Source organism: Crocuta crocuta, unplaced genomic scaffold (genome assembly GCF_008692635.1).
Source record: "Crocuta crocuta isolate KB4526 unplaced genomic scaffold, BGI_CrCroc_1.0 scaffold70, whole genome shotgun sequence".
NCBI classification, from domain to species: domain Eukaryota; kingdom Metazoa; phylum Chordata; class Mammalia; order Carnivora; family Hyaenidae; genus Crocuta; species Crocuta crocuta.
The window spans coordinates 9,503,980-9,529,579 of record NW_027528417.1 but is presented as its reverse complement, the minus strand read 5'-3'; the positions used below and the strand labels follow the sequence as shown (position 1 = coordinate 9,529,579).

General features: G+C 42.9%; 1 protein-coding gene across 1 annotated transcript in view; it reads right to left on the bottom strand.

Moving 5' to 3' along the window:
* ATP13A5 (ATPase 13A5) overlaps positions 1–25,600 on the bottom strand; it is a 100,445-nt gene that overhangs the window by 29,811 nt on the left and 45,034 nt on the right. The window contains exons 12-23 of the mRNA XM_077754365.1: positions 23,602–23,790; positions 19,575–19,636; positions 17,488–17,638; positions 15,556–15,642; positions 14,821–14,977; positions 12,710–12,827; positions 9,115–9,239; positions 8,192–8,352; positions 5,845–5,970; positions 4,410–4,489; positions 1,765–1,807; positions 190–299 (exon numbers count right to left, since the gene is read on the bottom strand). Of these exons, the coding sequence (XP_077610491.1) occupies positions 190–299; positions 1,765–1,807; positions 4,410–4,489; positions 5,845–5,970; positions 8,192–8,352; positions 9,115–9,239; positions 12,710–12,827; positions 14,821–14,977; positions 15,556–15,642; positions 17,488–17,638; positions 19,575–19,636; positions 23,602–23,790 (1,409 nt within the window). The remainder of the gene's footprint in view (positions 1–189; positions 300–1,764; positions 1,808–4,409; positions 4,490–5,844; positions 5,971–8,191; positions 8,353–9,114; positions 9,240–12,709; positions 12,828–14,820; positions 14,978–15,555; positions 15,643–17,487; positions 17,639–19,574; positions 19,637–23,601; positions 23,791–25,600) is intronic.

Genomic DNA, 25,600 nt, shown 5'->3' with positions numbered 1-25,600 from the left:
GCAAAAGCCACTTTTTGTGGCTTTTACCAGCAGTCCCAAGCAGCACAAAGGGCCCTTGATTGGTGCTCAGATAGCACTGTACCCGTACCCTTGTTGTGATATTTATCACTTTAAATTATGGTTGAATTCTGTCCAGAGCCAGACAATGAGCCCATCGGTCATGGCGGTGGAAGGGAAGCAGTGGCTTACTTGATGAGATGAGGCACACACTTGATGTTGGCTATTTTCGAGGTGAAAGGGGAGGCCACGGATGCCTCCTCCTCTGACAGTGAGATGCCCGCATGAGCCATTTTCAAAGCCTAGAAGGATAAATCCATGTTACACCCATGACTCCTCGGGCCATGCTCTTAACTGAACACCATGAGGCTGTTCTTCACATTATTCAGTTTATAACACTGTAACCTTCCAGCCCTGGGTTGTGTTTATGCTGTCCCTCCACAATGAGTACCCGCCTCATCCTGATCCAGAAAGTTATCAGCTAAAGAGGCACCAGCTGAGGCAGAAGAGTGGTGGGTGTGTTCACGTGCATGTGTGTGCATTGCTTGTGTGATGTAGATGTGATAAGCAAATGGAAGGAATCATTTAAGAAGTCTACTGAAAAGATGACAGCATTTGGATGGGTATTTGAGGATGGGGGAGTCTTCTCCATCATAGTTCTTACACTCAGCAGGCTATCTTCAGGAACGATAGGAAAAGATCTATGATTCCCACCTTTCCCTGGTTTCCCGGATGTAGCCAACCAGTAAACTATTGGGATGAAGTATGGGCCACATAACATCTTCACTGGAGACAGGGACCAGATCTTTCTTACTGCACATCTTTTCAGGACCGGTGTTGCCTCGCTAAAATAAAGGCTAATTCGCTGCTGCAAGACTTGAAACGGCCCAGAGAGTGCACAGAGCAGACAGTGGCTAATAAGCAGGCCAGCCATATTCTAAGCCTACAAGAATTGTAGGAGCACAAAATGAGCTTTTGTAGTTCTGTAGAACTTCAAAGCATCTGGTTACCATCGCTGGCACGTACTAAATTCATGTTCAATACACATTAGAATATTGCCTTCTCCCTCTATTCTCTCTTAGTATTTTGAATCTCTATTACATATTTCAGGATCATCTATTTTATATTTGGGTTAATATTATGCATGAATCTTTCTCCCACCAGATAATGAGTTTTAGGGGGGCAGAGACTATGTCCTTTTTTTTTTTAGCACTATTATTTATTTTGTTCTAAATTCTACATAATTATGAGAATGGGTATTCATTTTCATTTTTGAAGAGCAGACTAACAATGAGCTTCTTCTCGTGTAGCGTAAGGTAGAAAAATTAGTAATACATCTCGAAGTATGAACACAGTTTTTCACAGAACTTTGAAGAAAATATTTAAAAAGAAAGGAAAACAACTACCCAGATCTTAAGGATATGATAGGCTTTGGAAATACAAAGCAATCCTCTTTAGTTTTGTGCTGAAGATTTTGTACTGAAAATATTCGCTTATGTACATAAATCTTCAAGGTAGGCTATTGTTTCAACCGTATCTTCAACACTCAGTGTCTAAAACACGTACTGCCTTCTCTTGCATGTGGGAAGTAATCTGCTGAGAATTATTTCATTTAGGCTTGCTATAGTTTGTAATAGCCAAACAGTTTGGTCTGCAATTTCATTATGCATTATGCATATGTAATTTTATGCATAACCCAAAACTTTAAACCATCGGTTTCAAACTTTTTTTTTCACTCAATCTTTACCAGCCGTGTGTTATACTCACCCCACAGTCATTAGCTCCATCTCCGCACATGCCCACATAGTAGCTGCGGGGGGAACAGATAAAAAACAGTAATGCCTTAGTGCCTCTCTTGGATGATTTTCATTACAACCAACTCACACGTGATGTATGTGTGTCTGTTGAACACACGTGGCATCAGGTTAATGGAAAATTACTTGGAGAGAAATATTCCCAGAGGAGTAAGGCTGTTGTATTTAAATTGTTTCCATTATGTGGAAATGACAGTGATTTTGCCAAGGATGGCCACCAGAAAGATTTCAGATTTCATTTTTTAAAGTTGTTTAAACTTTTGTTTCTTTTTCAGAGAGGGAGAGAGAGTGCAAGCGGGGGAGGAAGAGAGATAGGAGACACAGAATCTGAAGCAGGCTCCAGGCTCTGAGCTGTCAGCACAGAGCCCGAAGTAGGGCTTGAACCCATGGACCACGAGGTCATGACCTGACCTGAAGTCGGATGCTTAACAGACTGAACCACCCAGGCGCCCCCAGATTATACATTTCAAAAGAAGTCTTGGGTGAGTGTATTGACTAGGGCTAAGCTTAAGAGTGTGTAGCCATAATCACAGCACTTTCCACAACTGATGCACCAATATAACCTAATCCGTCTGTGTTTTGGCAGCTGATGCCATTGAAAGTTTAGACAGTAGGATGAAAAACATTTAGGAAAGGGTTGGGCAGACAGAACTAAAGGCGTACACACAGAACCTTGACGTATTCTGGAGTGATATGATCATATGCTTCTCATCTATACCAGTCTGATGTGCAAACATAAAGTCCAAAGTCTTTCTTTAGCTGTTGTTAAAGAAAGGGAATTTCTGATGCAGGACACACTCTGTCTTCTATTATAGGTAAATAATACATTACAGGTATTGATTCATGGCAATACTATTAAAGGCTCAGAGACAATTTGCCAAAAAAGAAAAAAAAAAACCACATGAAATAACAAAATCAATACAGGCAAAAAATGAAGTTCTCGGACAATTTCCTTATGATTAGTTGACACATAAGAAATGGTCATTTTGTAAGTCAAAAATGGTCAAAAATAAACACACTCATAAGGTTTGACCCAATATTTGACCGGCGTATATGAAAATCGTCTTATATACATTTCATGTGCTCACATGCATGTCATGACTATGTACACTTGCTCAAGTGGGTTCTTTGCTTCAGGCTTGAAGCGCGTATTTAGTCTTTATATCACACGAAGAATCTTACATCTTCTAGTGCTCCCTGAATTCAGAAGAGAACTCAGACAACCTTATGTGCATGGCCAGTGATAAAGGCAGGAGGAATAAGATGGAGAAACGGAGAAGACAGTTCATTCCACAAAAGCATCTATTTTCCTGAATTGATTTTTCTTTAAGGGAATATACCTTCCCAAAAGTAAGCATATAATTGGCAAAACTTCATAGGTATTTGAGATGGGTAAAATTACTTTCTTCAGCCACTATCATATAATGACCATGTAAGTAAAATAGTCATTTAAACACCAGTTACTCACCCAGCCTCAAAGCATTGTGGGAGTTGATAGGCAGGTTTTAAAAACTTCCCTAAGAATACTTTGGCAACACAAAATAACAGTGAAAGGCAGTCTCCTGATTTTACCTACTACTTATCAGTAATTATCTGAAGTTTCACTTCTCTCGTTTCCATTTCATTTTCCAGAAATATGTAGCTCAGAAATTATAACATTCCCAAAAAATTATAGGTAGGTCTGGTCTCAGGAAGAACCATTTCGCTCTGATGCACATGGTTGTCTATATTTTTGAAGGAGATAAAGAAGGGATTATTTATTTATTTATTTTACTTTGGCCTCTATGCCCAAACTGGGGCCAGGGCCAGATACAGTGAAAATATCATTCCACTTCTTTCCTCGAGGACCTGGAATTATTCACATATCCTCTAATAAACCAATCTCAAACAATTCCAGGTGATGACCCACACACTTCTTCATTCTTCTCATTCTGAGATATATAAGCCCTGAGTTTTTCTACACTCCACATCCAAGCAGAGGATCTTCCCTGAAGCTATGGTGTATGGGCCATCGGAGGAACACTGGGGTAGGCAGCTTCCAAAATGGCTCTCTGTGATTGCCGTCTCCTGGTGTTCATGACGTTACATAAAGCCCTTCCTCGAGTGTGGGCTGGACTTAGTGACGTGCTTCTAATAAGGAGAACACAGCAAAAGTGACAGGATGTCTCTTCTGAGATGAGGATACAAAAATAAATGCCGGTCTCGCTCTCTCTCTCTCTTTCTTGCTGTTCTAGCTTGCTCACTCTTGTGGAAGCTAGTTACCACATTACGAGCTCCCTTATGAAATGGTCCATGTAGCAAGGAACTGAGGGTGGCTTCTGCCCAACGGCCACAGGGAACGAAATCCTGCCAACAGCACGTGAGGAGGCTGGTGGCAGGCCCTTCCTCCTCCAGCGCTGAGGTAGCTACAGTCTCACCCAACACCCAGCTGCAGCCTGTGAGAGGCCCGAGCCCAAGACTCAGCTCAGCACACCTGGGTTCTGACCCATAGAAATGTAAAATAATAAATGGTGTCATTCTAAGCCACTAGATGTGGGGGTGCTATGTTATGCGGCACTAGATAATGAACACACTCTCCTTTTACACAATAATACCTACTTTAATTTCTGAAATTCTTCGACAAGACTAGATTTCTGCCCAGGAGACATTCTTGCAAAAATGGTGCCATTCACCAGGATCTAAAGAGAAAAATGACTGCAATAAGATTAGGATGAAGAACACTTTTTTTTTTTAACTTTTAAAGTTTATTTATTTATTTAGAGACAAAGAGAGAGAAGAGGAGGAGCAGAGAGGAGAGAGAGACAGAGACAGAGAAAGAGAGAAAATGTCAAGCAGGCTGTGTGCTCACAGCACCCCGCCCCCGCCCCCCACCACAGGACTCGATCTTACGAACCATGAGATCATGACCTGAGCCAAAATCAAAAGTTGGACACTTAACCGCCCGAGCCACTCAGGCACCCCAGTGAGGCTTTTTAAAGAAAGAACAGTCCTGAAAGTCATTCCTGGCCACCGTTTGAATATAGCAATAGGCGGTGTGTCATTAGCCCAAATGTCACGACAGGGAGAAAGGGGACTCAATGCTTTAATAGTTAACTTTCACTTTCATCTCCCATCGCAACTTTATGACTTCTTTCCAGGCCAATTTTCTGAGATGGGAATAACCTCTAGTTAATAATAAGAGCTGAAAAGCAGCAGAGCATATGGGACAAAAAGGCTTAAGAAACTCCAGTTCTTTCTACTGGCCACTGTCTCCACAGTTGCAGCACAGGTAGAGAAAAAGCAGTAGCTGAGGAGTGGAGAGCCCAAGTTTCATTCCCAGCTCTGGCCCCACTAGATGGGCGAAGCTTGGATGAGGGACCTAACCTCTCTGAGTCTCAGCTTCCCCATCTCTTCAATGAGGTACTGCACCGGAGCTTTCTGGAAGCCTCTGGGGTCTAGACTCAATGGTCCTTGTCTGTTAAGGCGACAGAATTTTCACAAAACCACTAACAGATGGTTGCTGCCCTCAGCGTGTGCTCCACTTATCTCCTTCGCACTGACAGCACAGCCCTGCACAGCACTATTTTTAAATAGACACACAGAGGACAAGGTAACAAATGATTTTGAAAATAAACTGTGGGGCCTTTGTTTCCTGCTGCTGTAATTTAAGAATCCAGACAGGAAGGGGAAGAGAGCTCAGCCTGACATGAGTTGGTGGCTTTCAGAGAGAGGCTGACCCACAAAACAGGCAGCACATGTGAAACTATTTGGAGGCTCTCCCTGCTGGGGTGGCAGGAGGGGCCCTCGCATTTGGCTGGCCATGGGGGTGAAGAGCTGTACCAGAGCTCAGACTCTGAAGAGGGGGTCATGTGCATGTGCAAGACCACCTGGGGCTGGGGAACTTCTGAAGGAGCAGCGTCCCTTTGGGGGTGTTTCTCCCCCAACTCTGAGGCAACCTAACTGATCGTCACCTTCACTAGTCTCTTCTTCTTCTTTTTTTTTTGCCTCCCTAATTTGAAAGCAAAACAAAACACTTCATTTCACCAGCACTTACTTTGGGAAGCAAGCTGTTGAAATGCTGAAATATCACTTGGTATGATTTCCCACTCATTGCAAAATGGTAGCAGCTCTCTCTTGCTCCGTCAGGCAGTGAACGGTTCCCAACGTTAACGTAGGTTTCCTAAATTCAAAAAGGCATGGTTTCCACATGGGCTCTTAAGGAATGTCTCCGCTTTCCTATGTTTTATGGAAGGAAGTGTATTCAAGGTATACCACAGTGTGAGGGCCAGCAAATACATAGTGTGTAATTGTCCACGGAACTTAGTGAAGAAGACACTCGAAACGCCCTCCCCAAATTTTATGAACATATGAGACACTGCCAACATAATGCCCAGGGTCCTGTCCTAGGAGATAATACGTGTTATGACAGTCCTAAAGAAATCCTTCCAAGGTACCAGTTAGTGATTCCAAGGAGGAGTGGAGAACATTCTTCCCTCCTCTTTCTTCTCTTCATGCAGACTTTTATTTCCCCAGATCTTTTACCATTCATTCATTCATTCATTCATTCACAAATCATGCCCCAATTTCTTCCCGGTAAAATAGGCAGACTCTTTCTTCAGAGCTGAGCTCCTTACAGCACCCGCCTTCTCCCCACCTCAACGGGTGACACGTTCCTTCATGGTGCCCTGTCCCTCTTCCATACCCTGTGTTCCATTGCTCTGGCTCAACGCCTTTGCTGAGACTCTTTCCCTCCTGCTCTCCACCTGTTCACGTGCCCCCATCACCCCATTCTAGCTCCACCTGGCTCAGCCCCGAGAGAGCACCCGATGAATGCACATGCACTCAGGGTGTTGACAGCTGATCATGCTTTTTCATGCAATACTTCTCAGCCGTCCTTACGTTAGTGTAGAACTCTGAGTTCAAATAGTATAGAAGGTGAGAACATTCTTTTCGCTGCAGGGATTCATCTTGATATTCTGAATTGGGAGGCAAGGAGACACACCCCTCTCTTTCCACGCCCCTTCCCCCAACTGCGAAATAGCCAACAAAAGATACGTTTAAAGCATTCCACGTGAGGCAAGGACAGAATTCCTTTTACTTCCACTAGAAAGTTGGAGAGGGAAAGTGTGGTGGGAGGGAGCCAGACTACCGAGCAATGGCCAAAACTTCAGCAAAGGTATTAAATTTGTGAGTGGGTAGCGTGAGTACACTGTTTGTTAAAAATTAGTGAAGATCTGAATTGTATCACACAGTGAAACTGAGGCAACATGCACTGATGCAGAAGCAAGTGAGTTTGCAAGGATATAAGCACCAGAAATCTGCTGAAAGCATAGAGAGAGCTGTCATCTTTTACAACCAATGCGATGGGGTTTGAGCCAAAGGGGTAAGGTCACTGTATAGTTGTGCAGTTTGTATACTCTACAAGGCCTACTCTACATTTCACAGTCCAAAGGGCTGATCAGCCTGAAGGAAGGGAGCATTTTTGTAATTTATTACCTGGAGGACCATCTCCTTGAATTCAGACAAAGGCAGAGGTGCCTTTGTGATGGAATGTCAGGCTGCAGCCCATTTTCTTCACAAAACTACAAGAAGTTTGCTACCTAGAGAAGCCCGACACCTGCTAACTTCATGTCACGAGCAGAATCTAAATGCCCATGGATCTGGAGGCACCTGGGTGGCTCAGTGGTATAAGCGTCCGACCTCAGCTCAGGTCACGATCTCACAGTTAGTTAGTTCAATTCCTGCATTGGACTCTTCTGACAGCTCAGAGCCTAGAGCCTGCTTTGGATTCTGTGTCTCCCTCTCTCTCTGCCCCTCCCCCACTCATGCATTTCCTCTCTCCGTCTGTCTCTCAAACAGAAATCAACATTTATAAAAAGGTAAAGAAAAAATATTTCTGAAAAGTCTCTAAAAAATAAAAATAAATGCCCATGGAGCTGGGTGTGATCAGACAGACCTAAATTTTATTTCCTGCTCTGCAGCTTGCCAGTTGTGTGTCTTGGGCAAGCTTAACTTGCTGAACCTCAGTTTTTGCATTTGTGAATTGAACACTTTGTCAAGTGTATAGGCTAACTGTGAAATTCAAATGGGAAATACGGACCTAAGTTCCCAACCATATTGGAACTTTGGGGAGGAAGAGCTGATGCCAGCTCCCAACTAGAGATTTGGATTTAATCAGTAAAGCCTTAGCACGAAAGGCTTTAAAACTCTTCCAGGTGATTTCTTCACGCAGCCAGGGCTGAGATGTGCTGATGCAAATGCTAAATGCTTTGCAAACTTCAGAACCCCCAGCCGCAAAGGGTTTTGACTGTGGTGACTTCTAATGCCCAGAGAAGGCGGCCCGGGCCAGGGCTGTATGCCATCAGGCCAGGCCACCAAGGGGCCTCCTAACATTTGCTCACCTTCTTCTCTGGTCCATTCTCCTGGTTCTCAACCAGCTGCCAAGTCACAGAGGCAGGAACAAAATCTTCTGGCTCATTGGCTTCGACAAGGATCACTTGGCTTCCTCCAGGAATCATTTCAGAATTCTTTGCCACAGTAATGGCTGTTTGAAGGTTGTCACCTAGATGACAAAGAGAGTCAGCCTGCTTTTGTGTAAATCTCTCGGCAGCCAGAATTGAGCTCTACCTCCTTGGAGTGGCCATACCCCATTACTGGTGCTCTTTGGGGAATTTCCCACTTGCAGCCGTATTTGATAACCATTTGGCTGTCCCTCTTGCCCAAGCCTGTCTGTCTTTAGTGGTCAAAAACAATGACTGCATCTCCCTCCCACAATGGCATCATTCCTCAACATTGCCTATTCCCCAAACATGCACGGATGAATAAACAAGTGGTTACATGCTTTCTGATGAATCCTCAGGAGACAGGCAGCCCCGAGTGGTGAAGGTAACACCACTGATCGCATGGAGCCATCATGGGGATCTAGACTGCAGTCAAGCAGAGACTAGAACACTGAGGGCTGGGCCATGCATGGACTGGATCAGCATATGCCATGTCTGCCCCACAGCCCTGAAGGACAGTTGAATAGAGTAGTATACCCTTTACACAGAAATCTCACTGGGGTTCTTGATGAGCACACATTTACTGTGAGCCTATTAATGCTGGGCAGGCCCAAGTAGGGAGAAGGGGCATTAGACAAAGAGAATGAAGTATGGTCCTTGGAGTTTCTGCACCTGAGCCCCAAAAACGGGAGCCAAAGAACAGTAACACATGAGAGCTAAGTAGTTTTTCCTTCTGCCTCAGCCACATGAACCCACTTAGCTCACATGGTCTTTTTCTGATGTCTTGGACACATTGAACATGTCAGGCCTCTGGAAATACACACCAGTAATCATCACTGTCCTGATGCAGGCTTCATGTAGTTCCTTCAAGACTGGCTTGGTTTCCTTTTTCAAGCGATTCTCCATTATGAGAAGTCCCAGAAATGTCAAGTCTGACTCTACCTTCTCTCTTGGGATTCAGGAGAAAATCAATATTAAAGCTTATTTATGTAGCCTTGACAGTTGAATTTATTTCTTCCTTAAATTTTTTTTCTAAGTTTTAGCAATCCAATGCATGCATGCATTTTAAAAATAAAAAAGAACCCAGAAGCTTATGGTAAAAACCAATAGTCCCTGTCTCCACCCCTCTTCACCCCCTCTCCTTCCCAGAGGCAACCACTTTTATATCTTTTAGCAACTTCTTCCAGTTTTCAACTCCATTTTTAAAAAACAATGTGTTTGTTTATCGACCAACTCTTCTGTTGGTTTTTAAAATTTTTGTCAATCATACATATTTTGTTTTAATTTCAAAGACTTTTAAAAATTGTTTTTTACCTTATAATCATTTTAGTTAGATATTTAGTAAGTGCCTACTACATACCAGATACTATGGTAACACTTGAATATGAAATCATTCATTTCAACCTCCATCTGTAACCTCCAGAAAATATATATCAGCCAAGCCATTGAAAAGTTTTCAGAATTTGAAATTGGAAGCCTGGAGTCTAATTGGGTTACATTCATTATATAGGACCTCGCCTCAGGAGTGGAGTAAATCTCAGGTGACTTTTTAAAAAGTCAATGTGGGGGCCAAGGTCTCTTTCTTAATCTAACATTGTTCCTTTTTCTGTCCAGAAAGGAGTTAGGATTGCAGTAGGCGATGGAGACCAAGGAATCTAATCTTGTTGGGTATAGTCAGTCAGTCCCACGAGTTCAGTCCTGTCCCACATCCACCTTCCACACTACGTGACAGAGCTGAGTCTCGGCCTCTCAGTTTCTACAGGGTGAAGCAACTTCCCTCTCACCATCTCTCTCTCTGGAATGGCAAAGACCACGCTTCTTCCACCTTACTGATTCAGCATCCAGTCACCCCCCGCTCCCCACCTACTTTTCATCTTACAGAAATGCATAGAAATCTCCCGTCTGCACTTAATCATCTCTCTAGTGGTCTCTGACATTGCTTCTTTTCTATCACTTGGGAGCAAAAAGAAATAAACACATAAGTCAGTAAATCTTCTTCAAGAGAAAGAGCAGAGTTAGATTTCTTGATGAAAAATATTACTCAAACTTAGATGGGAACACAGGGAAGAAACTTTGCTCAGGAGTAGACAACAAGTTACTACATCTTTCATTCAAAAGTCCACTCACCAAACCACCACTCTGTTTTAGACCTTGTATTAGGCACTTGGTGAATACTCATATTATCAGATATGAATCCTGCCTCAGTGATCTCGGATAATATTATAAATACAGAATGTGTTAAATTTCTATAATTTAACTTCATGACTGTCTATTGATATTTGCCCATTAGCTAGAACTAAAAGAAAGATTCAAGAAACTTCCCACCAATTTATTCTGGTTTTGGTCTCTATTTTATGACTGTTCCCTTTTTCACCAGTTCAGGAACCTAGGCCTCTTGCTACCTTGCAACATCGCCAGCAAACCCCTGTGTCGGGGCCCTTGCACTCACTCTTCTGACTGCCTGCAGTGCTCTTCTTCTGGGTACCCTCATGCCGTACCTCTGTTCACATGTCACCTCCTCAGAGTCCTTTCCCTGATCACTCCATGTAAGCTGGTATCATTATCTATCTCCCCAATAAGCTTCTAAGGGCAAAGATTGTATTTTATTCACTTTGGAATCTTCAGTGCCTTAAAGAGCGTCTCATGCACAGCCAAGCTCAATAGCAACTTGCTAAACCAATGAAGGGAAGAATTGGGACAAAGCATTTCTTCTGTTTGATAGTTTGGGGTGTTTTATTCCCCCACCCCCCCCAAAAAAAGAAAGAAAAAGAAAGAAACTCTTCTACTTCCCCTTATGACACACCAGTTTTTTAAAGAAGTTTGTTTTTTCTGATTCGAAAACCTTGCTAAATATAATTTGATTCTAAAAAAGAACTCAAAACACATTTTCCTTACTCTGTTTGAAAATAGTAGCAAAATTTTAAGATGGGTGATAGGCTCCCGATATTCTCTGGGAAAGTCTGAGATGATTGGAAATCTAGCATATTTGATCATCACTTTCTTATTGTTATATTTATAATAGTGTCTATCTCACCAGTGACTTTTAAAAGAGAACATCACTGCTACATTACTGTGTGGCAGCTGCGTGGTGGCAATATCCCTTGTCTAGCTATGTGAATTTTTTCTTCACACGTAACCTTAGCTTTTGTTACTAAAATTTGTGCCTTGAAAAATTACATCCTGTGTGTTACGAGTCTTCATGCTTGCTCAAGAATAGCTAACACCTTTAATGCTAAGTCTGAGAGTGCCATCATTTATTTCATTGATTTCAAAATGAGCTTTGTGATTCTATTTAGAAGATTAAAATGTCATGGCTGAAAAGCTCCTTAAAGATCATCCAAGCCTACACTTTAGAGACAAAGGTAATAGACACAGTGCAAGGAAGGGACAAAGATTCTATTGAGCAGATGGACATGGCTTGTAAATAGTAACATTGAAGCAAGGATATCCACATCTTATGTGAAGGTGCTAATTATATATAAATGAGGATCTCTCTATCAGTAACACTAAATCAAAGATAATAATGCATAGATGATTTGTTATTCAATGTTCCCCGGTATTCCAGTACTCCTTTGTCTTAGCCAATCAAAAAGTAATCTTTAAAGACTGAGAAATATTAAAAGAAAAAATATTAACTACTAAAAGAAAAAAGAATCTACAGATTATACTCTAATGAGGACATCTTGTCCTCTTAATGTAATTAAGAATACTGAATCCAAGGCGCCTGGGTGGCTCAGTTGGTTGAGCATTCAACTTCGGCTCAGGTCATGATCTCACAGCTTGTGGGTTCGAGCCCCATGTCAGGCTCTGTGCTGACAGCTCAGAGCCTGGAGTCTGCTTTGGGTTCTGTGTTTCCCTCTCTCTCTGCCCCTCTCCTGTTTATGCTCTGTCTCTCTCTGTTTCTCAATAATAAATAAATGTTAAAAAATTTTTAAAAAATGAATACTGAATCCTATTTCATATAACATAACTTGGACTCACTATGTCTCAAGGTCTGAAGCCAGGTTTAAAGGAGACTGGAAGTCTGTCCCAGTAAGCACTGTCTTCTTCTCTCTCTTGGGGGTATGTGGGACCCCCAAGCTAGTCAGCCACAAAATGTTCCAAGGTTGAAAGAGTGTTGGTTATCTTTGATGGGATGATGGACTGCCGGGCAGAGATAGCTTCCTGACAGCTGAGAGTCAAGTGATCTGGACTACAACCCTCATTCTACCACCAACCAGCCCTGTGACCTGAGCCAGCCTTCCCCAGTGCCTTCCCAAACTTTACAGTTGCCCGTCTCCAAGTTAGGAGATTGGATGAGATGACTTTCCATCTCCAGGAGGCTTCCTCGTGATTGGAGCTGTCCTTCTGTCCATCTCCAGCATTCATTTACCTCACACACCCAGAGCCCGCTCTAGTGCCAATTTATGAATTCCTTACCTGGCTAAATCCTCTACTTCTGAAAGCTTCTCCATCTCCAAGGTTTTATGGGCAAAAGCAATGACACGGAAGCCTTGTACTGTGTAATTCCTGAGTTCCTGTGGAAAATTCTTGGGCACTGTCAGGTGAGAGGGAAGGGAGAAAGTAAGGTCACACTGAAGGCTGCCCATCTCCTACGCAAGACTCTGAGATCCAGTCACTGTACCTTGTTTCAAAACTCCAAAAAAATACTTTAATAGAAAAATGACAGCTCTGGCTAAAAACCACACAAACAACTTCATTACACTGCTCTAACCACTCTGACACAAATGAATGCCAAGGATGCACTGGCCATCACCTGGGTATCAAATCTACTGGCTGGCTTTACTAAGGATAGACCTCATGACTTTGTCTACAAAGATAAAATGAATACAGCCAAGCCTCTGGATCAGGGGTCAGTAAACTAAAGGCCAAATCTGGCCCATTGCTTGTTTTTGTAAATAAAGTTTTATTGAAATGCAACCATGCCCATTTGCTTATCATCTATGCCTGGTTTGGGGTCACAATGGCAGGGTTGAGCAGTTGAGACAGATACCATGTGGCCCGCAAAACCTAAATTATTTTCTACCTGGCTCTTTGTAGAAAAATTCTCCAACCCCTGCTTTGGATGATAGATGACGCAATGCCAACATTTGTGTATTTTGGTATGGTAGTCACAACCAATATCAATATAGTTGTGAAATCTTTATGGTTCATAGAATGCTTAGAAGAGTATTAGAAAGAAGTACAGTGTGATGGAAGTACAGTGGCTTAGGTAGCAAAACACCTGATTTCTAGTCTCCACTCTCCTGCCAACAAGCTCTCTGACCTTGGGCTTCTTAGGTGTCTCTTCTGCACCTCAATTTTCCCATCCATAGAATGAGAGGGTGCAAATATCTATGTCCCCATGCAGCTCAGAGTTTCTGTAATTCTAAAATGATCCAGAAGGTGGGGATCAAGGGATCTCCTAGCTATTTATTTCTTAAATACAAGGGGAGAAATCACTGAAGTCATTCTTAGTATATGTCAAAGATCCAAGGTTAGGACAAATAAGAATTGGAAGGGCTACCGGGGGATGAGAGGTGAGAAGGGACTGGCCCAAACCCTTACCATGAAGCAGGAGTGATCAATAGTCACCAGTTAAAATTTCAAAAAGATGCTCACTTGCATCTGTGAGACTGAAAAAAATATATAGTAAAACACAGGCCATCAGTCTGTGAGGGATAGAGTGAGAAAGGGTAGAGTGATAGAGGTCATGGGAGTCTTGAGGAAGATCAAGGTCAGAAAAAAAGGGCTGCTTCTAAGGCAAAAAACAAAAAAAAAACAACAAAAAAACCTCTAAGTAGAGGGAAAAGTTAAAGCAATCATTTGCCAAATCTAGAATTGTGTGCACAAGTTGATGGCTATCAGCAATCATAAGGGAGTATAGATGAAAATCAGGAGAAAAAGACCAATTTTATCCAAATGAACTCATTTGAATGCAACAATAATCTTACAAATCTGGGCTGCCGCTTAGAGGGTGCATATGTTTGTAAGACTAAGAGACAATACAAATCAGCTCAAAATCTGGCCCAGAAAGATGAAATTGCTGTGAAAATGATCAATTGCACTGCTCTAATACCATCTAATTTGCTCTAATCACTTTGTGTGTAAAAGATTTATCTTGTCTGTATTCTCCTTGCATTGACCCGCACTGGCCCTTATGTGGTGCCCCTCCCCCACCCAGCGGTGGCGCAGGCAGAGCACCCCAGCTGTGGACTGAGTTCAGGGTCCAGACCTGTCCCATCGTTCCCTTTGCACGTTCCTGGTTCTCCCACCCTTACGTAGCTTCCTGTTCTGGGTCCCGACGTTTGCTTCACATCTCCTTCTCTGACACCCCATTGCGGTTGGACTTTTCTGGATCAACCAAAGCCAGATATTTACTCTCTGCCTTTCTACCTTGAAATTATCACCTCTGTCAGATCTCCCAAGCCCACTTCTCACTCACTGAGAAAACAATCACTTCCACATTCATTGATTTAGCGTTGCGTGCTTTGTGTGTTTGGGCTTCTAAAATATTTTGCCTCCTGAAAGAGAACAGGGTCAATTAGTACCTGTTTCAGACTTGCAGAACCTGGCCAGCATCTCCGGGGCACCCTTCATGTAGACATGGAAGTGATCATCCCCTGCCACCTGAGCGACCACAGACATCCTCTGCAGGCTTGAGGAGAACGGAAACTGGTGCAGAATGGCTATGGCTTCCACGGGACTCTGAGAGAACACCAGCAGAAAGGGAGCTAAGATGCTTGTGAGATTTTGCAGATGCACAGCCTCAAATAGGGTTTGCTCTGCAATGAACCCAGGGCCATCATGAAGTGGTACGTCTGGCACAACATTGATACTTTTTCTGCCTGCCTCTCCAGCGATTCCCTCATCAGGTTGTTGGGTCTGCAAGCCCTACCCCTTGACGGCCTGGAGAAATCCTAATCATCTTCCAGGCCAAGTTCACAGGTCGCTTCCTCTGTGGTGCTTCTCTCTCAGAAATAGTGTTCACTCCCACCTCTGGATGCCTGCGGCTCTTTCTTCAGCCTTTATTATAGCAGTTGGCACATTGCATTGCACTTATTTACACCTATATGGATTTTTCCATGTACTCCTCCAACACAGAGCCCAACATGTCTAGCTCTGAAATCACTCTGTCCCTTAGCACCTAGTATAGCGCTCCAGCATAAGACAGATTCATGAATAAATTAAAGGTAGATTCAGGAATGAAGGAATGAGCAAACCAACTATAGACACTGTTAGTTTCAAGGAGAAAGAGCTGTCTGATTTGAAAAAGTAAATCATACCCAACTGGCTTTTGGTCCTGGCTTTATTATTATGTTCGAATCCGACATTCCAAATTTGCGGTGGTCTGCACTGCAATCTTCCATTATCTGTTTTAAAATGAAAATATTCATAAGATTCCTTAGAGCAAAATAGTAAGAAAGAAATACCTCTCATTTGCATAGCACTTGAATCTTTTCAAAGCCCCTTCCATATATTTTCTCTTCTAGGCCAATTATCTGAATAATCATTGTCAAATTTCTGTTGTGTTGATTTATATTAAGGACCTTAGTGGAGAATGCCAAGAAGCCAGAAATATTGTGACTACAGTTTACGTGGTAATTGACAGAAGAAATGCTGGCTACAGGCCAACGGCTCTTCCTGAATGGTATGTCTAGTAATTGGATGAGAGTTTAATATAGCTGAACACATTAGCCTTCAGATGAGTTAGGATTGGATCTTGAGATGAACCTGGGATTCATTCTTATTCTACATCTATGTTACTAGCCTAATTGGTTAGCTAGAGAGTTAGCAAGTTAGCCGCTGGCAAATTAGAAAGCATATTTGAAAACAGTTTGTATTCCTTGGATGTTGCAACAGTATTTAGTTATACCATCTGAGAAACCAATATTCACCTAAAATATGGGAAAGGCAGTCAGATATACAAATCAGAAAATAGGAGACCAGATGTGGCCTCTCCTCTATCACTTACCTGTTTAGCCTTCGGGACAATTATTCCATTGCTCCAGATCTCAAATTTCTTCTGAAAAATATTCAGACATCCCTTCCAGCACTAATTAGAGTCTATAAGGACATTTCCCCTCCTCCTTATGCTTCATGACAGTTTCCTCTAACCACCAAAGGACATTTAACTTGCGACTGCTTCTCACCCAGCTTTAAACTCAGGGAATCACTTTGCACTTTGATACATTGTTTGGGGTAGATACCACTGCTCTTAAAAACAGTCCTTACAGAGCTAATCCTCAAGATTTCTGTTCCCACACAAGACCCCAACTTGTACGTCATTTGTACAAACAGACCAACCCCCTCGATGGAGAAGAGGCACTGTCAGAACCAGGATCGAAGTCACATATAGTAAGAATGACCCTAAGCAGGTCATCACTGTGGCAGCGCTAATGATGCTGATAAGGACAATGTATGTAATAATCACACTGATTCCTCTCCATTAAGATCCAGTAAAGTGATTATCCCTTTGTGTTTAGGTGGGAAATTTCTCTCCAGGAAATGCTTGAATTTCAACTTACTGATATCAAAAATTTCCCTGTTTACTAAGTTTCCTCTTTTACTACTTTGGCTTGTAAAAAGCTACAACTTTCCCACTATACATCTTTATTTTTTTCTTATTTTTTTAAGTTTATTTGAGTGAGACAGAGACAGAGTGAATGGGGGAAGGGCAAAGAGAGAGAGAGGGAGAGAGAATCCCAAGGAGGCTCCACGCTGCCAGTGGAGAGCCCCCAAGTCCAGGCTTGACCTCATGATCCCGTGAGTTCATGGCCTGAGCCGAAACCAAGACTCGGACGCTTAACCGACTGAGCCACCCAGGGGCCCCTCCGCTACTATACATCTTAAATTCCCATTTTTGTGAGGTGTATTTCATGTCCCTGCAGTCATTTGTTTTCATTCCTTTACCATTCTGCTTACACGCTGTCCTATAGTTGATATATCATTGTCAGTAGCTTTAAAGTTTTTAAATGTTTTTTATTTACTTCTGAGAGAGAGAGAGAGCAGGGGAGGGTCAGAGACAGAGAGGGAGATACAGAATCTGAAACGGGCTCCAGGCTCTGAGCTAGATGTCAGCACAGAGCCCGACATGGGGCTCAAACCCACAAACCGTAAGATCATGACCTGAGCCGAAGTTGGACGCTTAACCGACTGAGCCACCCAGGTGCCCCATGTTTTTCTCATTTAGTTGAAACAAGAAACTATTGCCTTACCCAGGCGGTGCCCTCAAACATTTTGAGGTCCAGTGGGTCTCCCTGGATGGTCCCATCGAGAAGGATCAGAGAGTGGCAGCTGGCCATGGCGGCACATAGCGGGCCCCACGGCAAAGCCTTGCCTGAGGCAAAGCTATTCACTTCCTGAAAACTGGTAGAGAAGATGATTAATAAATGAAAGCCTTCAACAAAATCTTTTTACACACTCTGCCCCTTAAATCTTGCCAACACAGAGTTTCAGTAATGCTTAACCTTTATGTTCAAATCCTTCCAGAGCTCCTCATGCCCCATATGATAAAGTCTAAGTGCCTGGATATAATCACAGAGACTTCCATCAGGTAACTTGCGGTCAGTGCCTACGGTGGCAGTAATATGGGAAGGCTCAGACTAACACCTGCAAATTGTGTACAGTGGGCTCTAATAAGCCACAGCTCCACGCAAGAAGTGTCTGGGCCAGTGAAGTAACAGGGATGGGCAGGAAGAGTGCCCGCGGATTTCTTTTTTTTTTTCAAGTAAAAGCATACCTGGGGCATCTGGGTGGCTCAGTCAGTTAAGCATCCGATCTCAGCTCAGGTCATGATTTCACAGTTCATGGATTTGAGCCCTGCATCGGACTCTGTGGTGACAGCTCGGAGCTCGGAGGCTGGAGCCTACTTCTGATTCTGTGTCTCCCTCTCTCTCTCTCTCTGCTCCTCCCCCACTCATTCTCTCTCTCTCAAAACTAAATAAGCATTTAAAAAGACTTAAAAAACAATCAAACAAACAAACAAAAAAAACAAGTGCACCTGGACTCTGAAATATTTCTCATGACTCAGCCCTTTGCCCTATTTCCTGAAACTCCGGGCATAGATATCCATCATCTCGTTTTCCTAGACTGGCAGTTTGCTTTTCTCTTTTCCTATCTTCTAGCCAAATAATGATTGAAGACAGTGGTTTCCACACCCCCAAAACCTGAGCATTTGGGGAAAGGGAAGGAGAGGAGGGGTGAAAATGCTCAACATCCTATTCCCCTTTCACAGGTCTGGCCAATAAAAGACAAAGCCGTGCCTGTCTGGACAGAAGCCTGACCCGGCCATCTGAGCAACCAGGAGCTGAGCCACATGAGCAGGGCTGAACCCAAGTATGTTCTGCAACATCGAATTGCCTGTCTGCTGTTCTCTTGTGCCAGAGCTGCGCTTGGCCCCATCACTGTGTTGGGGGGGGCGGGGGTTGCAGGACTCCTTCAATAACAGCCTCAGCCAATGTTTAGAGCCAACAGGGAATATTCAGAGCTGAAGAGCAGAAGCATCTTGTACTTAGACTGAGAGGGCAGATCTCAGACTGTGGGGAAGGGAGCGAGGGCCCTCCCCTCCCTAGATCCATTCTGGGGTAGCATCTCTATGACTGCCCTCCCCTGTCCTGTGGCCAGCTTTTCTCCCGTGTCTGTAAAAATGGTAGTCCTATATCTTTAAAACTCTATCTCAAGTGCTCTCTCTGTCAGGTGGTTTTCCATTAATTTCCAAAATTAATTTTGACCTTTTATCCACTATGTTATTCTAAAATCCAAGACTGTGGATTATATCAAGCAATCATTATTATTTCTTTTATTATTTCTTCTTCTGTCTTCTGAGACGTATGCTTTAATCATAGCTCTTTCTATGGCCTGTTTTATGCATAGGTGGATGCATTTGTGCCTTTTAACACCAGGAGATGTGAGCTCCATGAAAGAGGGTATGGAACTCTTCCTTTCTGGACTCCCTCCCCCGCCTCCTGCCCAATAACCACCAGCAAGTCTGTGTGGTTTTTAATTAAGCGCAGTTCTGATTTCACTCTTTGCTCCTCTTTTTTATTCATCCAGCTTCTTACTCATTCAGTTCGTTCTATTCGTTCTATTTTTTTCTCATGGGAAGTTTGAAAGCCTGCTTCCCCCATCTCATTCTGAACTTACAAACCATTTAGTTTAGCAAGTTAGAATAATTGGAAACTGGTTCTAGCAAATTATTATATATATTTCATGTGACATTCATCCCTCACCACAAGAAGGATGCGCTTGGGTAGCACCAACGTAGCTATACTGATCCCACATCCCATTTTCACTACATGCCTACCGGTTGTCAGCAGTGGGGACAGTCCCCCAGAGGTCCAGCCCATCTTCCGTCAGGGTGCCAGTCTGGAAGAAGTTAGAATTAGTATTAGCATAAGATTTAGAGCTTTTGATTGCATCATGATTTAAACAAAACCCAATCTCCCAAGAAATTAAACTAGATCTAGTTGTCCAAAGTCCTTGTCTGTAAGAATTAAATTTTAGTTTTTATTATTTTTAAAATATATTTTTAATGTTTATTTTCGAGAAAGAAAGAGAGAGTCCATGCATGCATGGGGGAGGTGCAGAGAGAGAGGGAAACAGAGGATCCAAAGCAGGCTCCGTGCTGAGAGCAGTGAGCCTGATGCTGGGCTCAAACTCATGAACTGTGAGATCATGACCTAAGCCAAAGTCAGATACTTAAACAACTGAGCCACTCAGACACTCTTGTAAGCATTAAATTTTAAATCAGAGAAGCGCACCTGAAGGAAGAATTCAGCAGGTGACAAATGATTCCTGAAAAGACCGTGTCGATAATGTAATGATTCTAGATATTAACCATTACAATAAAATGTTAGTGTTTTGTTTTTGTGTGTTTATTTTGCACTTGCTGTTGTTAAATGAGAGGCGTTCAGTGAATGGAAATCCAATAAGGACCGGTACGAGTTTGACTTTTTAGTTGGCACCTGCTGTCTTTCTAAAGCGGAGCTCAGAATTTTTCTTTCTTTTCAAGACTGTTTAGTTCATAGTCTGCCATCTGGTTCACAATTTTCTAAAATATGGGTGACACGGTGACTGTCCAGATTGATAATGAAATGTTGATAAAGGGCTTTGAGTATTTAGAGAGAAATGAAGTGGTAATAATAAATACTCATTAATTCCCATGAATAGGTTTTATTGTTAGATCAAGAAGAAAATGGTCGGGAGATTTGATTTGCTATATTATGGAAGAGTATTTATCACATACTGTAACAGAGAAAGCAACATGGAACTAAGCACTTTGAATTTCCTCATTGCTTCACAGTCCACCATTAATTACAGACTCCGGTGTCTTTATTCAAGAGGCCAACACCCAGTTGGAGTAACCACGTGGCTCCCACTACTTAAGCCCTGTGAAGGCTGAGCAGAGCATTCCCAAGGGCTGGGGTGTATCCCTTTTCAATACTGACACCCAGGTCTCTGTCATCACTCTTTTTACAGTCATTTCTGTATAAGACATTGAATTTTCTAGCTTTCTATCAAGTGACATTTCTGTCATTACAGCACATTAAGTTTGCATAACACTTTATGATAAAGTAACTTGCAATGCTTCTAATTCTTACAGTTGAGTAAATAGGGAAGGGACATTCTCAGGGTAGAGGTTAAAGGAACAGTCTCAAGGTCCAGTGGCTTGCAGGTTATAGAGAAAGAACCAGAATCCAGTCCATCTAGAATCTCCCTCTAGATGACAAATGTTAAATAAATTTTGCAAGTCATGGAGAAAGACAAAACCCTACTGGACTTCCAATTAAAGAATGAAGGAGTCTTTGTTTCATTAATTCATTTGGACTTCACGGAAAGCTAACATGCTTTGTGCGAGTCATTCCATGAAGAACAGAAAAAAACCCATTTGCTTCATTTCCCTCCTGCATTTTATAAGGGTCCCAACCTGTGTGTTTAGATTCCAAATCCCCTCAAGTTGTTCCATTTCAAAAAGAGTGAGCAGCTTAATTCAAACTGAAATATTTTCCTGATGATCAGATTATATTGTTACACATCAATATTTTAAACATGAAAACAGAGATGATATGGCAGCAAGCAGAAATAGGACCGTGTTACTTCTCCGTGTGAAAATGATCCTCATGCTATAAAACTAGCCATGGACAGAAAGAAAACTAAATTATAGTTGCAGTTGTAAAGGGAATAAGACAGAAAAAACAAACTTCTTAGCATAGATTCAGTTCAGGCTTGGGCTGAACTGACTAGAAAAGAGAGAATTTGTTTTAGAGAACTTATAACAAACCAACATGAACTAGAAATATGTGGGAACAAATGTACTCAGAAGCCCATGGTGAATGTCTTCTAAATGGAAGTGAAGGTAGACAGGGACCTCAGTTAATTGTGGGGGGCTTCATTCAATACCATGTTGGTAGAGTTCTACAATGTACAGGCTAGAAAGGCAGCTAGAGATCATTGAAGTTCAAATTTCTCTTGATTTCTCATTTTGCCGATTCCCAACCTAGAGTTCTTTGCACTATGACATGCTGTCATGTCACTGGGGTTTGGCCAAGGATGCCGAGGAACAGTTCCTCAGTTTGAGCACTGTTCCAACTGAGGATGCGGAGGAGAAGTCTTTACATGAGACATAAAATGAACACCCTCTAGAAAAATTAGTTTTAGAAAAACACAAATATGTAATACACATACTTTTAACAGTCGCCCCTCTTATATTACAGGTACCAGTGAGGATGTGGGGTAAGTAATGGGAATCCCTACCAGAAAACTTCCAAGGGGCTATCCCCTGGCCCTGAAACTAAAAGGAAACTACTGTTAAGTTAGGCCTAATGGTTCTTGAGGAGTGGTGATTGAGGGCTTTCTTTGCCAAAGGAAACTCAGCCAGAATCAAACGGAACTAATCTTAGAGCTGAGCTGCTTCCGGCGGAGGGCCAAGACTTGTCAAGTCTACTCATGGAGTCTCTCCAGCTTGTCTTCTACTCTCTGTTCTTGCCTTCCTTCCATTGGACAATGGCCCATCTCTTCAGTCTTCCCCAGATAGCTTCTTGTCTCAGTTCTGCCTCCCTTTTGTCCCTTCTCACCAATCACCCCAGATGGAATAAACAAAGCACACCTCTAAAAATGTCTTCGATCTTCTTTTTTAAAAAAAAGGTAGGGTTCCCATTCTCCTTCACAACAAGACCCCACTTCTCAGCTTGACACATCAGCCCCTGAGCAATTGGGCTCTTCTTCTCCCATGACATTCCCTACCACACGGCTCCTGTTCTAGCCACACCCACGTGCCACAGGCCCCGACACCCCTGTGCTTCTGAACTGCTCACCTCTGAGCTCATTCTGTCTAACAACCAAAGCCACAGCTCAGCAGTGACCTCCCATCCATGGCAGGTAACTTCTCCCTGATGCTTGGTCATGCCTCTGAGCATGCATTTCACTGCATTATCATGGTCTACACTTCTATTGTACCTGCTTCCTCAGCTAAGTCATGAGCTTCTCCAGAGCAACGAACATCTCATTAATGGGACTCTTAGCCAATGCATATTCATTAAAAAGTGGGAAAGCCTCAATCAATTATTCAACTGCAAATGAAGTGAAGACATGGAGGGACCAGCCAGGCCTACTATGTTAGAGCAATTAAGTTGGCCTGGCCAAGCGGAGGGCAGGATCTCAGTAGCAGGTGGCTGAAGCTGAGGTCCCTCTAGGGACCCAGGACCCCTACCAGAGAGGCACAGAAAGGGCTTTTAGGACCTGTCCCTGAGCAGCAATCGTCCCCATTTGGAGATACTTCTCCCCTGCTATCTCCAGAGCCCTAAGCACTTACAGGACAACATTCTTCTAGTCCTGAGTCCTGATCTGGAGATCAGAGGAGAAAGAAGGGACTGAGTGCATTAACTAGGCACTGTCCCCTCCTCCTTTTCCTTAAAAGAAGCAGAGGGAGAAAAATGGAATATTTTCTTAAGCACAGGACAAAGCACTTCAGGGAACAGAAATGTTCCTCAGTTTTTTTGTTTTTGGGGTTTTTTTTTTTTTTTTGCCTAAAGAAGCCAGTCAGCCATAGAAGTTATTACAATAAGATATTGTTTTGAAACCCTATACAGGCACAAAAATATTACATTTCATAGGGAAGAAATTTATGATGTGATAGCCAAATCACTTCCTGAGGCGTCAATAAAGTGGGCTTGTAGAGCACCGTCCCCCACTAGCTCATTCTGTGACCTTCTCTGGCCTCAGTGTCCCCATAGGTAAAATGAGGACAGTGATCCAGGAATTCTTGGAGGCCTTTCCCAGCTCCACTGTGCCTTGAAATCATTAACCTCCAATGTGAAAAGTTTAGATCATACTTTGTCAAAGCACACGAGGTTTATTTGCCCACACATATTGATTCTCTGTGGGGAAATACAGAAGATTTTCTTCTCCTTCAGCCTCTTTTGTGCATACACAATTCCTGTGGTCAAAGCAGCTGGTAGCACAGGAGGGACAGTCACGGTGAGGAGGAGCAGGGCCATCGTGGCGGTGTCTCTTGGAGAAACCTGGGGAGGGAGGGACACGCAGGTTAGCCTAGCAGAGCATGGTGGCACCCTTTCTGACACCATCTCTTGCAACATCACAAGAGTTCTAGAAGCTCAGAATATTCAAAGAGAGCTGCTCTCTTGATGGGGCTGAGGGTCTTCTTGGGTGTGCCTGAGGACCAGACAAGTTGTCTCCCATTGTGAACAAAGGAGACTCTGATCCTTACTCTATGTCCACTCTTCTCTTTCCTGACTCTGTTTCTCTTCAGTTAGCATTCCCTCCATCCAGGGTACCACCCTCCTCTGCTCATCAGAACAGACCCCCTGGGCTCCACAGACCCCGAGACCAGTTTTGAGTTGTAACATTTCACACACTGGCTGGACAGGTTGGGTTATAAATCTCTCCCAGTAGCTTCCAAACTGCTTGGGTGCAGCAGCTGTGGCTTATACATCTTTGAAGTCATTTTCAAGTTCATCTTATTCATCTCTAGATAAAGAGCCTAGCACAGTTTCTGACACAGGAGGTGCCCAGCCCATATATTAAATGAATGGTGACCTGATAAAAAATGATGACCAAGATTCTGCTAAGATCTTGGCATGTATTATTTGCCATAGGAAAGTCCATCGTAAAAATAGATTGTTCTCACTGCACACATTCTGGGGCGAGCACTGTGTTAGGCTACATACATTATTTAGTTACTCCTCACAACAACAGTATGATGTAAATACTTAACAGAAAAAGAAACCAAGCCTTAAAAATTAAAATAACTTCCCCAAGTGATCTGCTAGTTAACTGGTGAGGATCTGAACCCTAGGCTGTCCCACTCTAGGGCACAAATATGTGACCAGTGTATCACATCATCAAGTCAGTTCTCATGGAGTCAAGATCCCAAGCAGGTCCACAGAAATTCACATGGCTGATAAGAGTGGGGTCAAGATCAAATCACAGCATGGCTTGTTTTATTTTTCATCCATTCTAGATTAATGGCTTTACCCTAGACTTTTATGAAATTAACCATAGTTTTAGACATTGAAGTCCTCTTTTGAGTACTGGAAACACAGATTCAAGCTCAGTAACAAAGACTGCTAGATACATCATTGGTCCAATCTAAGATTAACACAAAATCCACCATTCTATGCTTTTCCCAAGCACAGCCACAAAGTGTTGACCCTGAGGACTCAGCTCTGTCTAATCCTGAGCCAGTACAGATGGAGGAAACCAAGAGGGTCACAGGTTATGACCCACAAGAAGATGGGGTGTGTAATTAGTATCCCCGCTTTGGTGTGTGTTGGATGTTGAGTCCTAACCAGGAAACCTTTATTCCTAATCACTAGGAGGGCTTTCCTGGTCCACAGAGGGGGGCTTTTTGCTTGTTTTCCTGCTCAATGTTCCTGCTCTCCAGATGAAAGTGGCACATCGCCTCAAGTTCCAATCCCACTTGCTTTAACAGTCTGCCAAGTTCTTCTCAGGTTCCATTCTAGTGGTACCAATATGCCCTGGACTCTTTTGCCCTTGCCTGACCTAGAAATGCAGCCTGGGCGGGGGGTGTATATCAGGCTTAAATGACTACCCAGAGCTCAAGTATGAGCATAAACATTGCCTGGAAATTCTTGTGACTGTACCTCAATATTTACCCCTCTCTCCAATAAAACACACATAGAATGCACTAAATTTGGGCATTGTAATTAGGTCACCCATACCCATTTTCATAGCTATGTTTGGATCCTTTTATTCACAGTTTTTTCTTCTTCCCTATGAACCCACATTGCTGAGATCCCAGTGTGTCTTAAAGAAGAGACTATACAAAAAAAAAAAAAAAAAAAAAAAAAA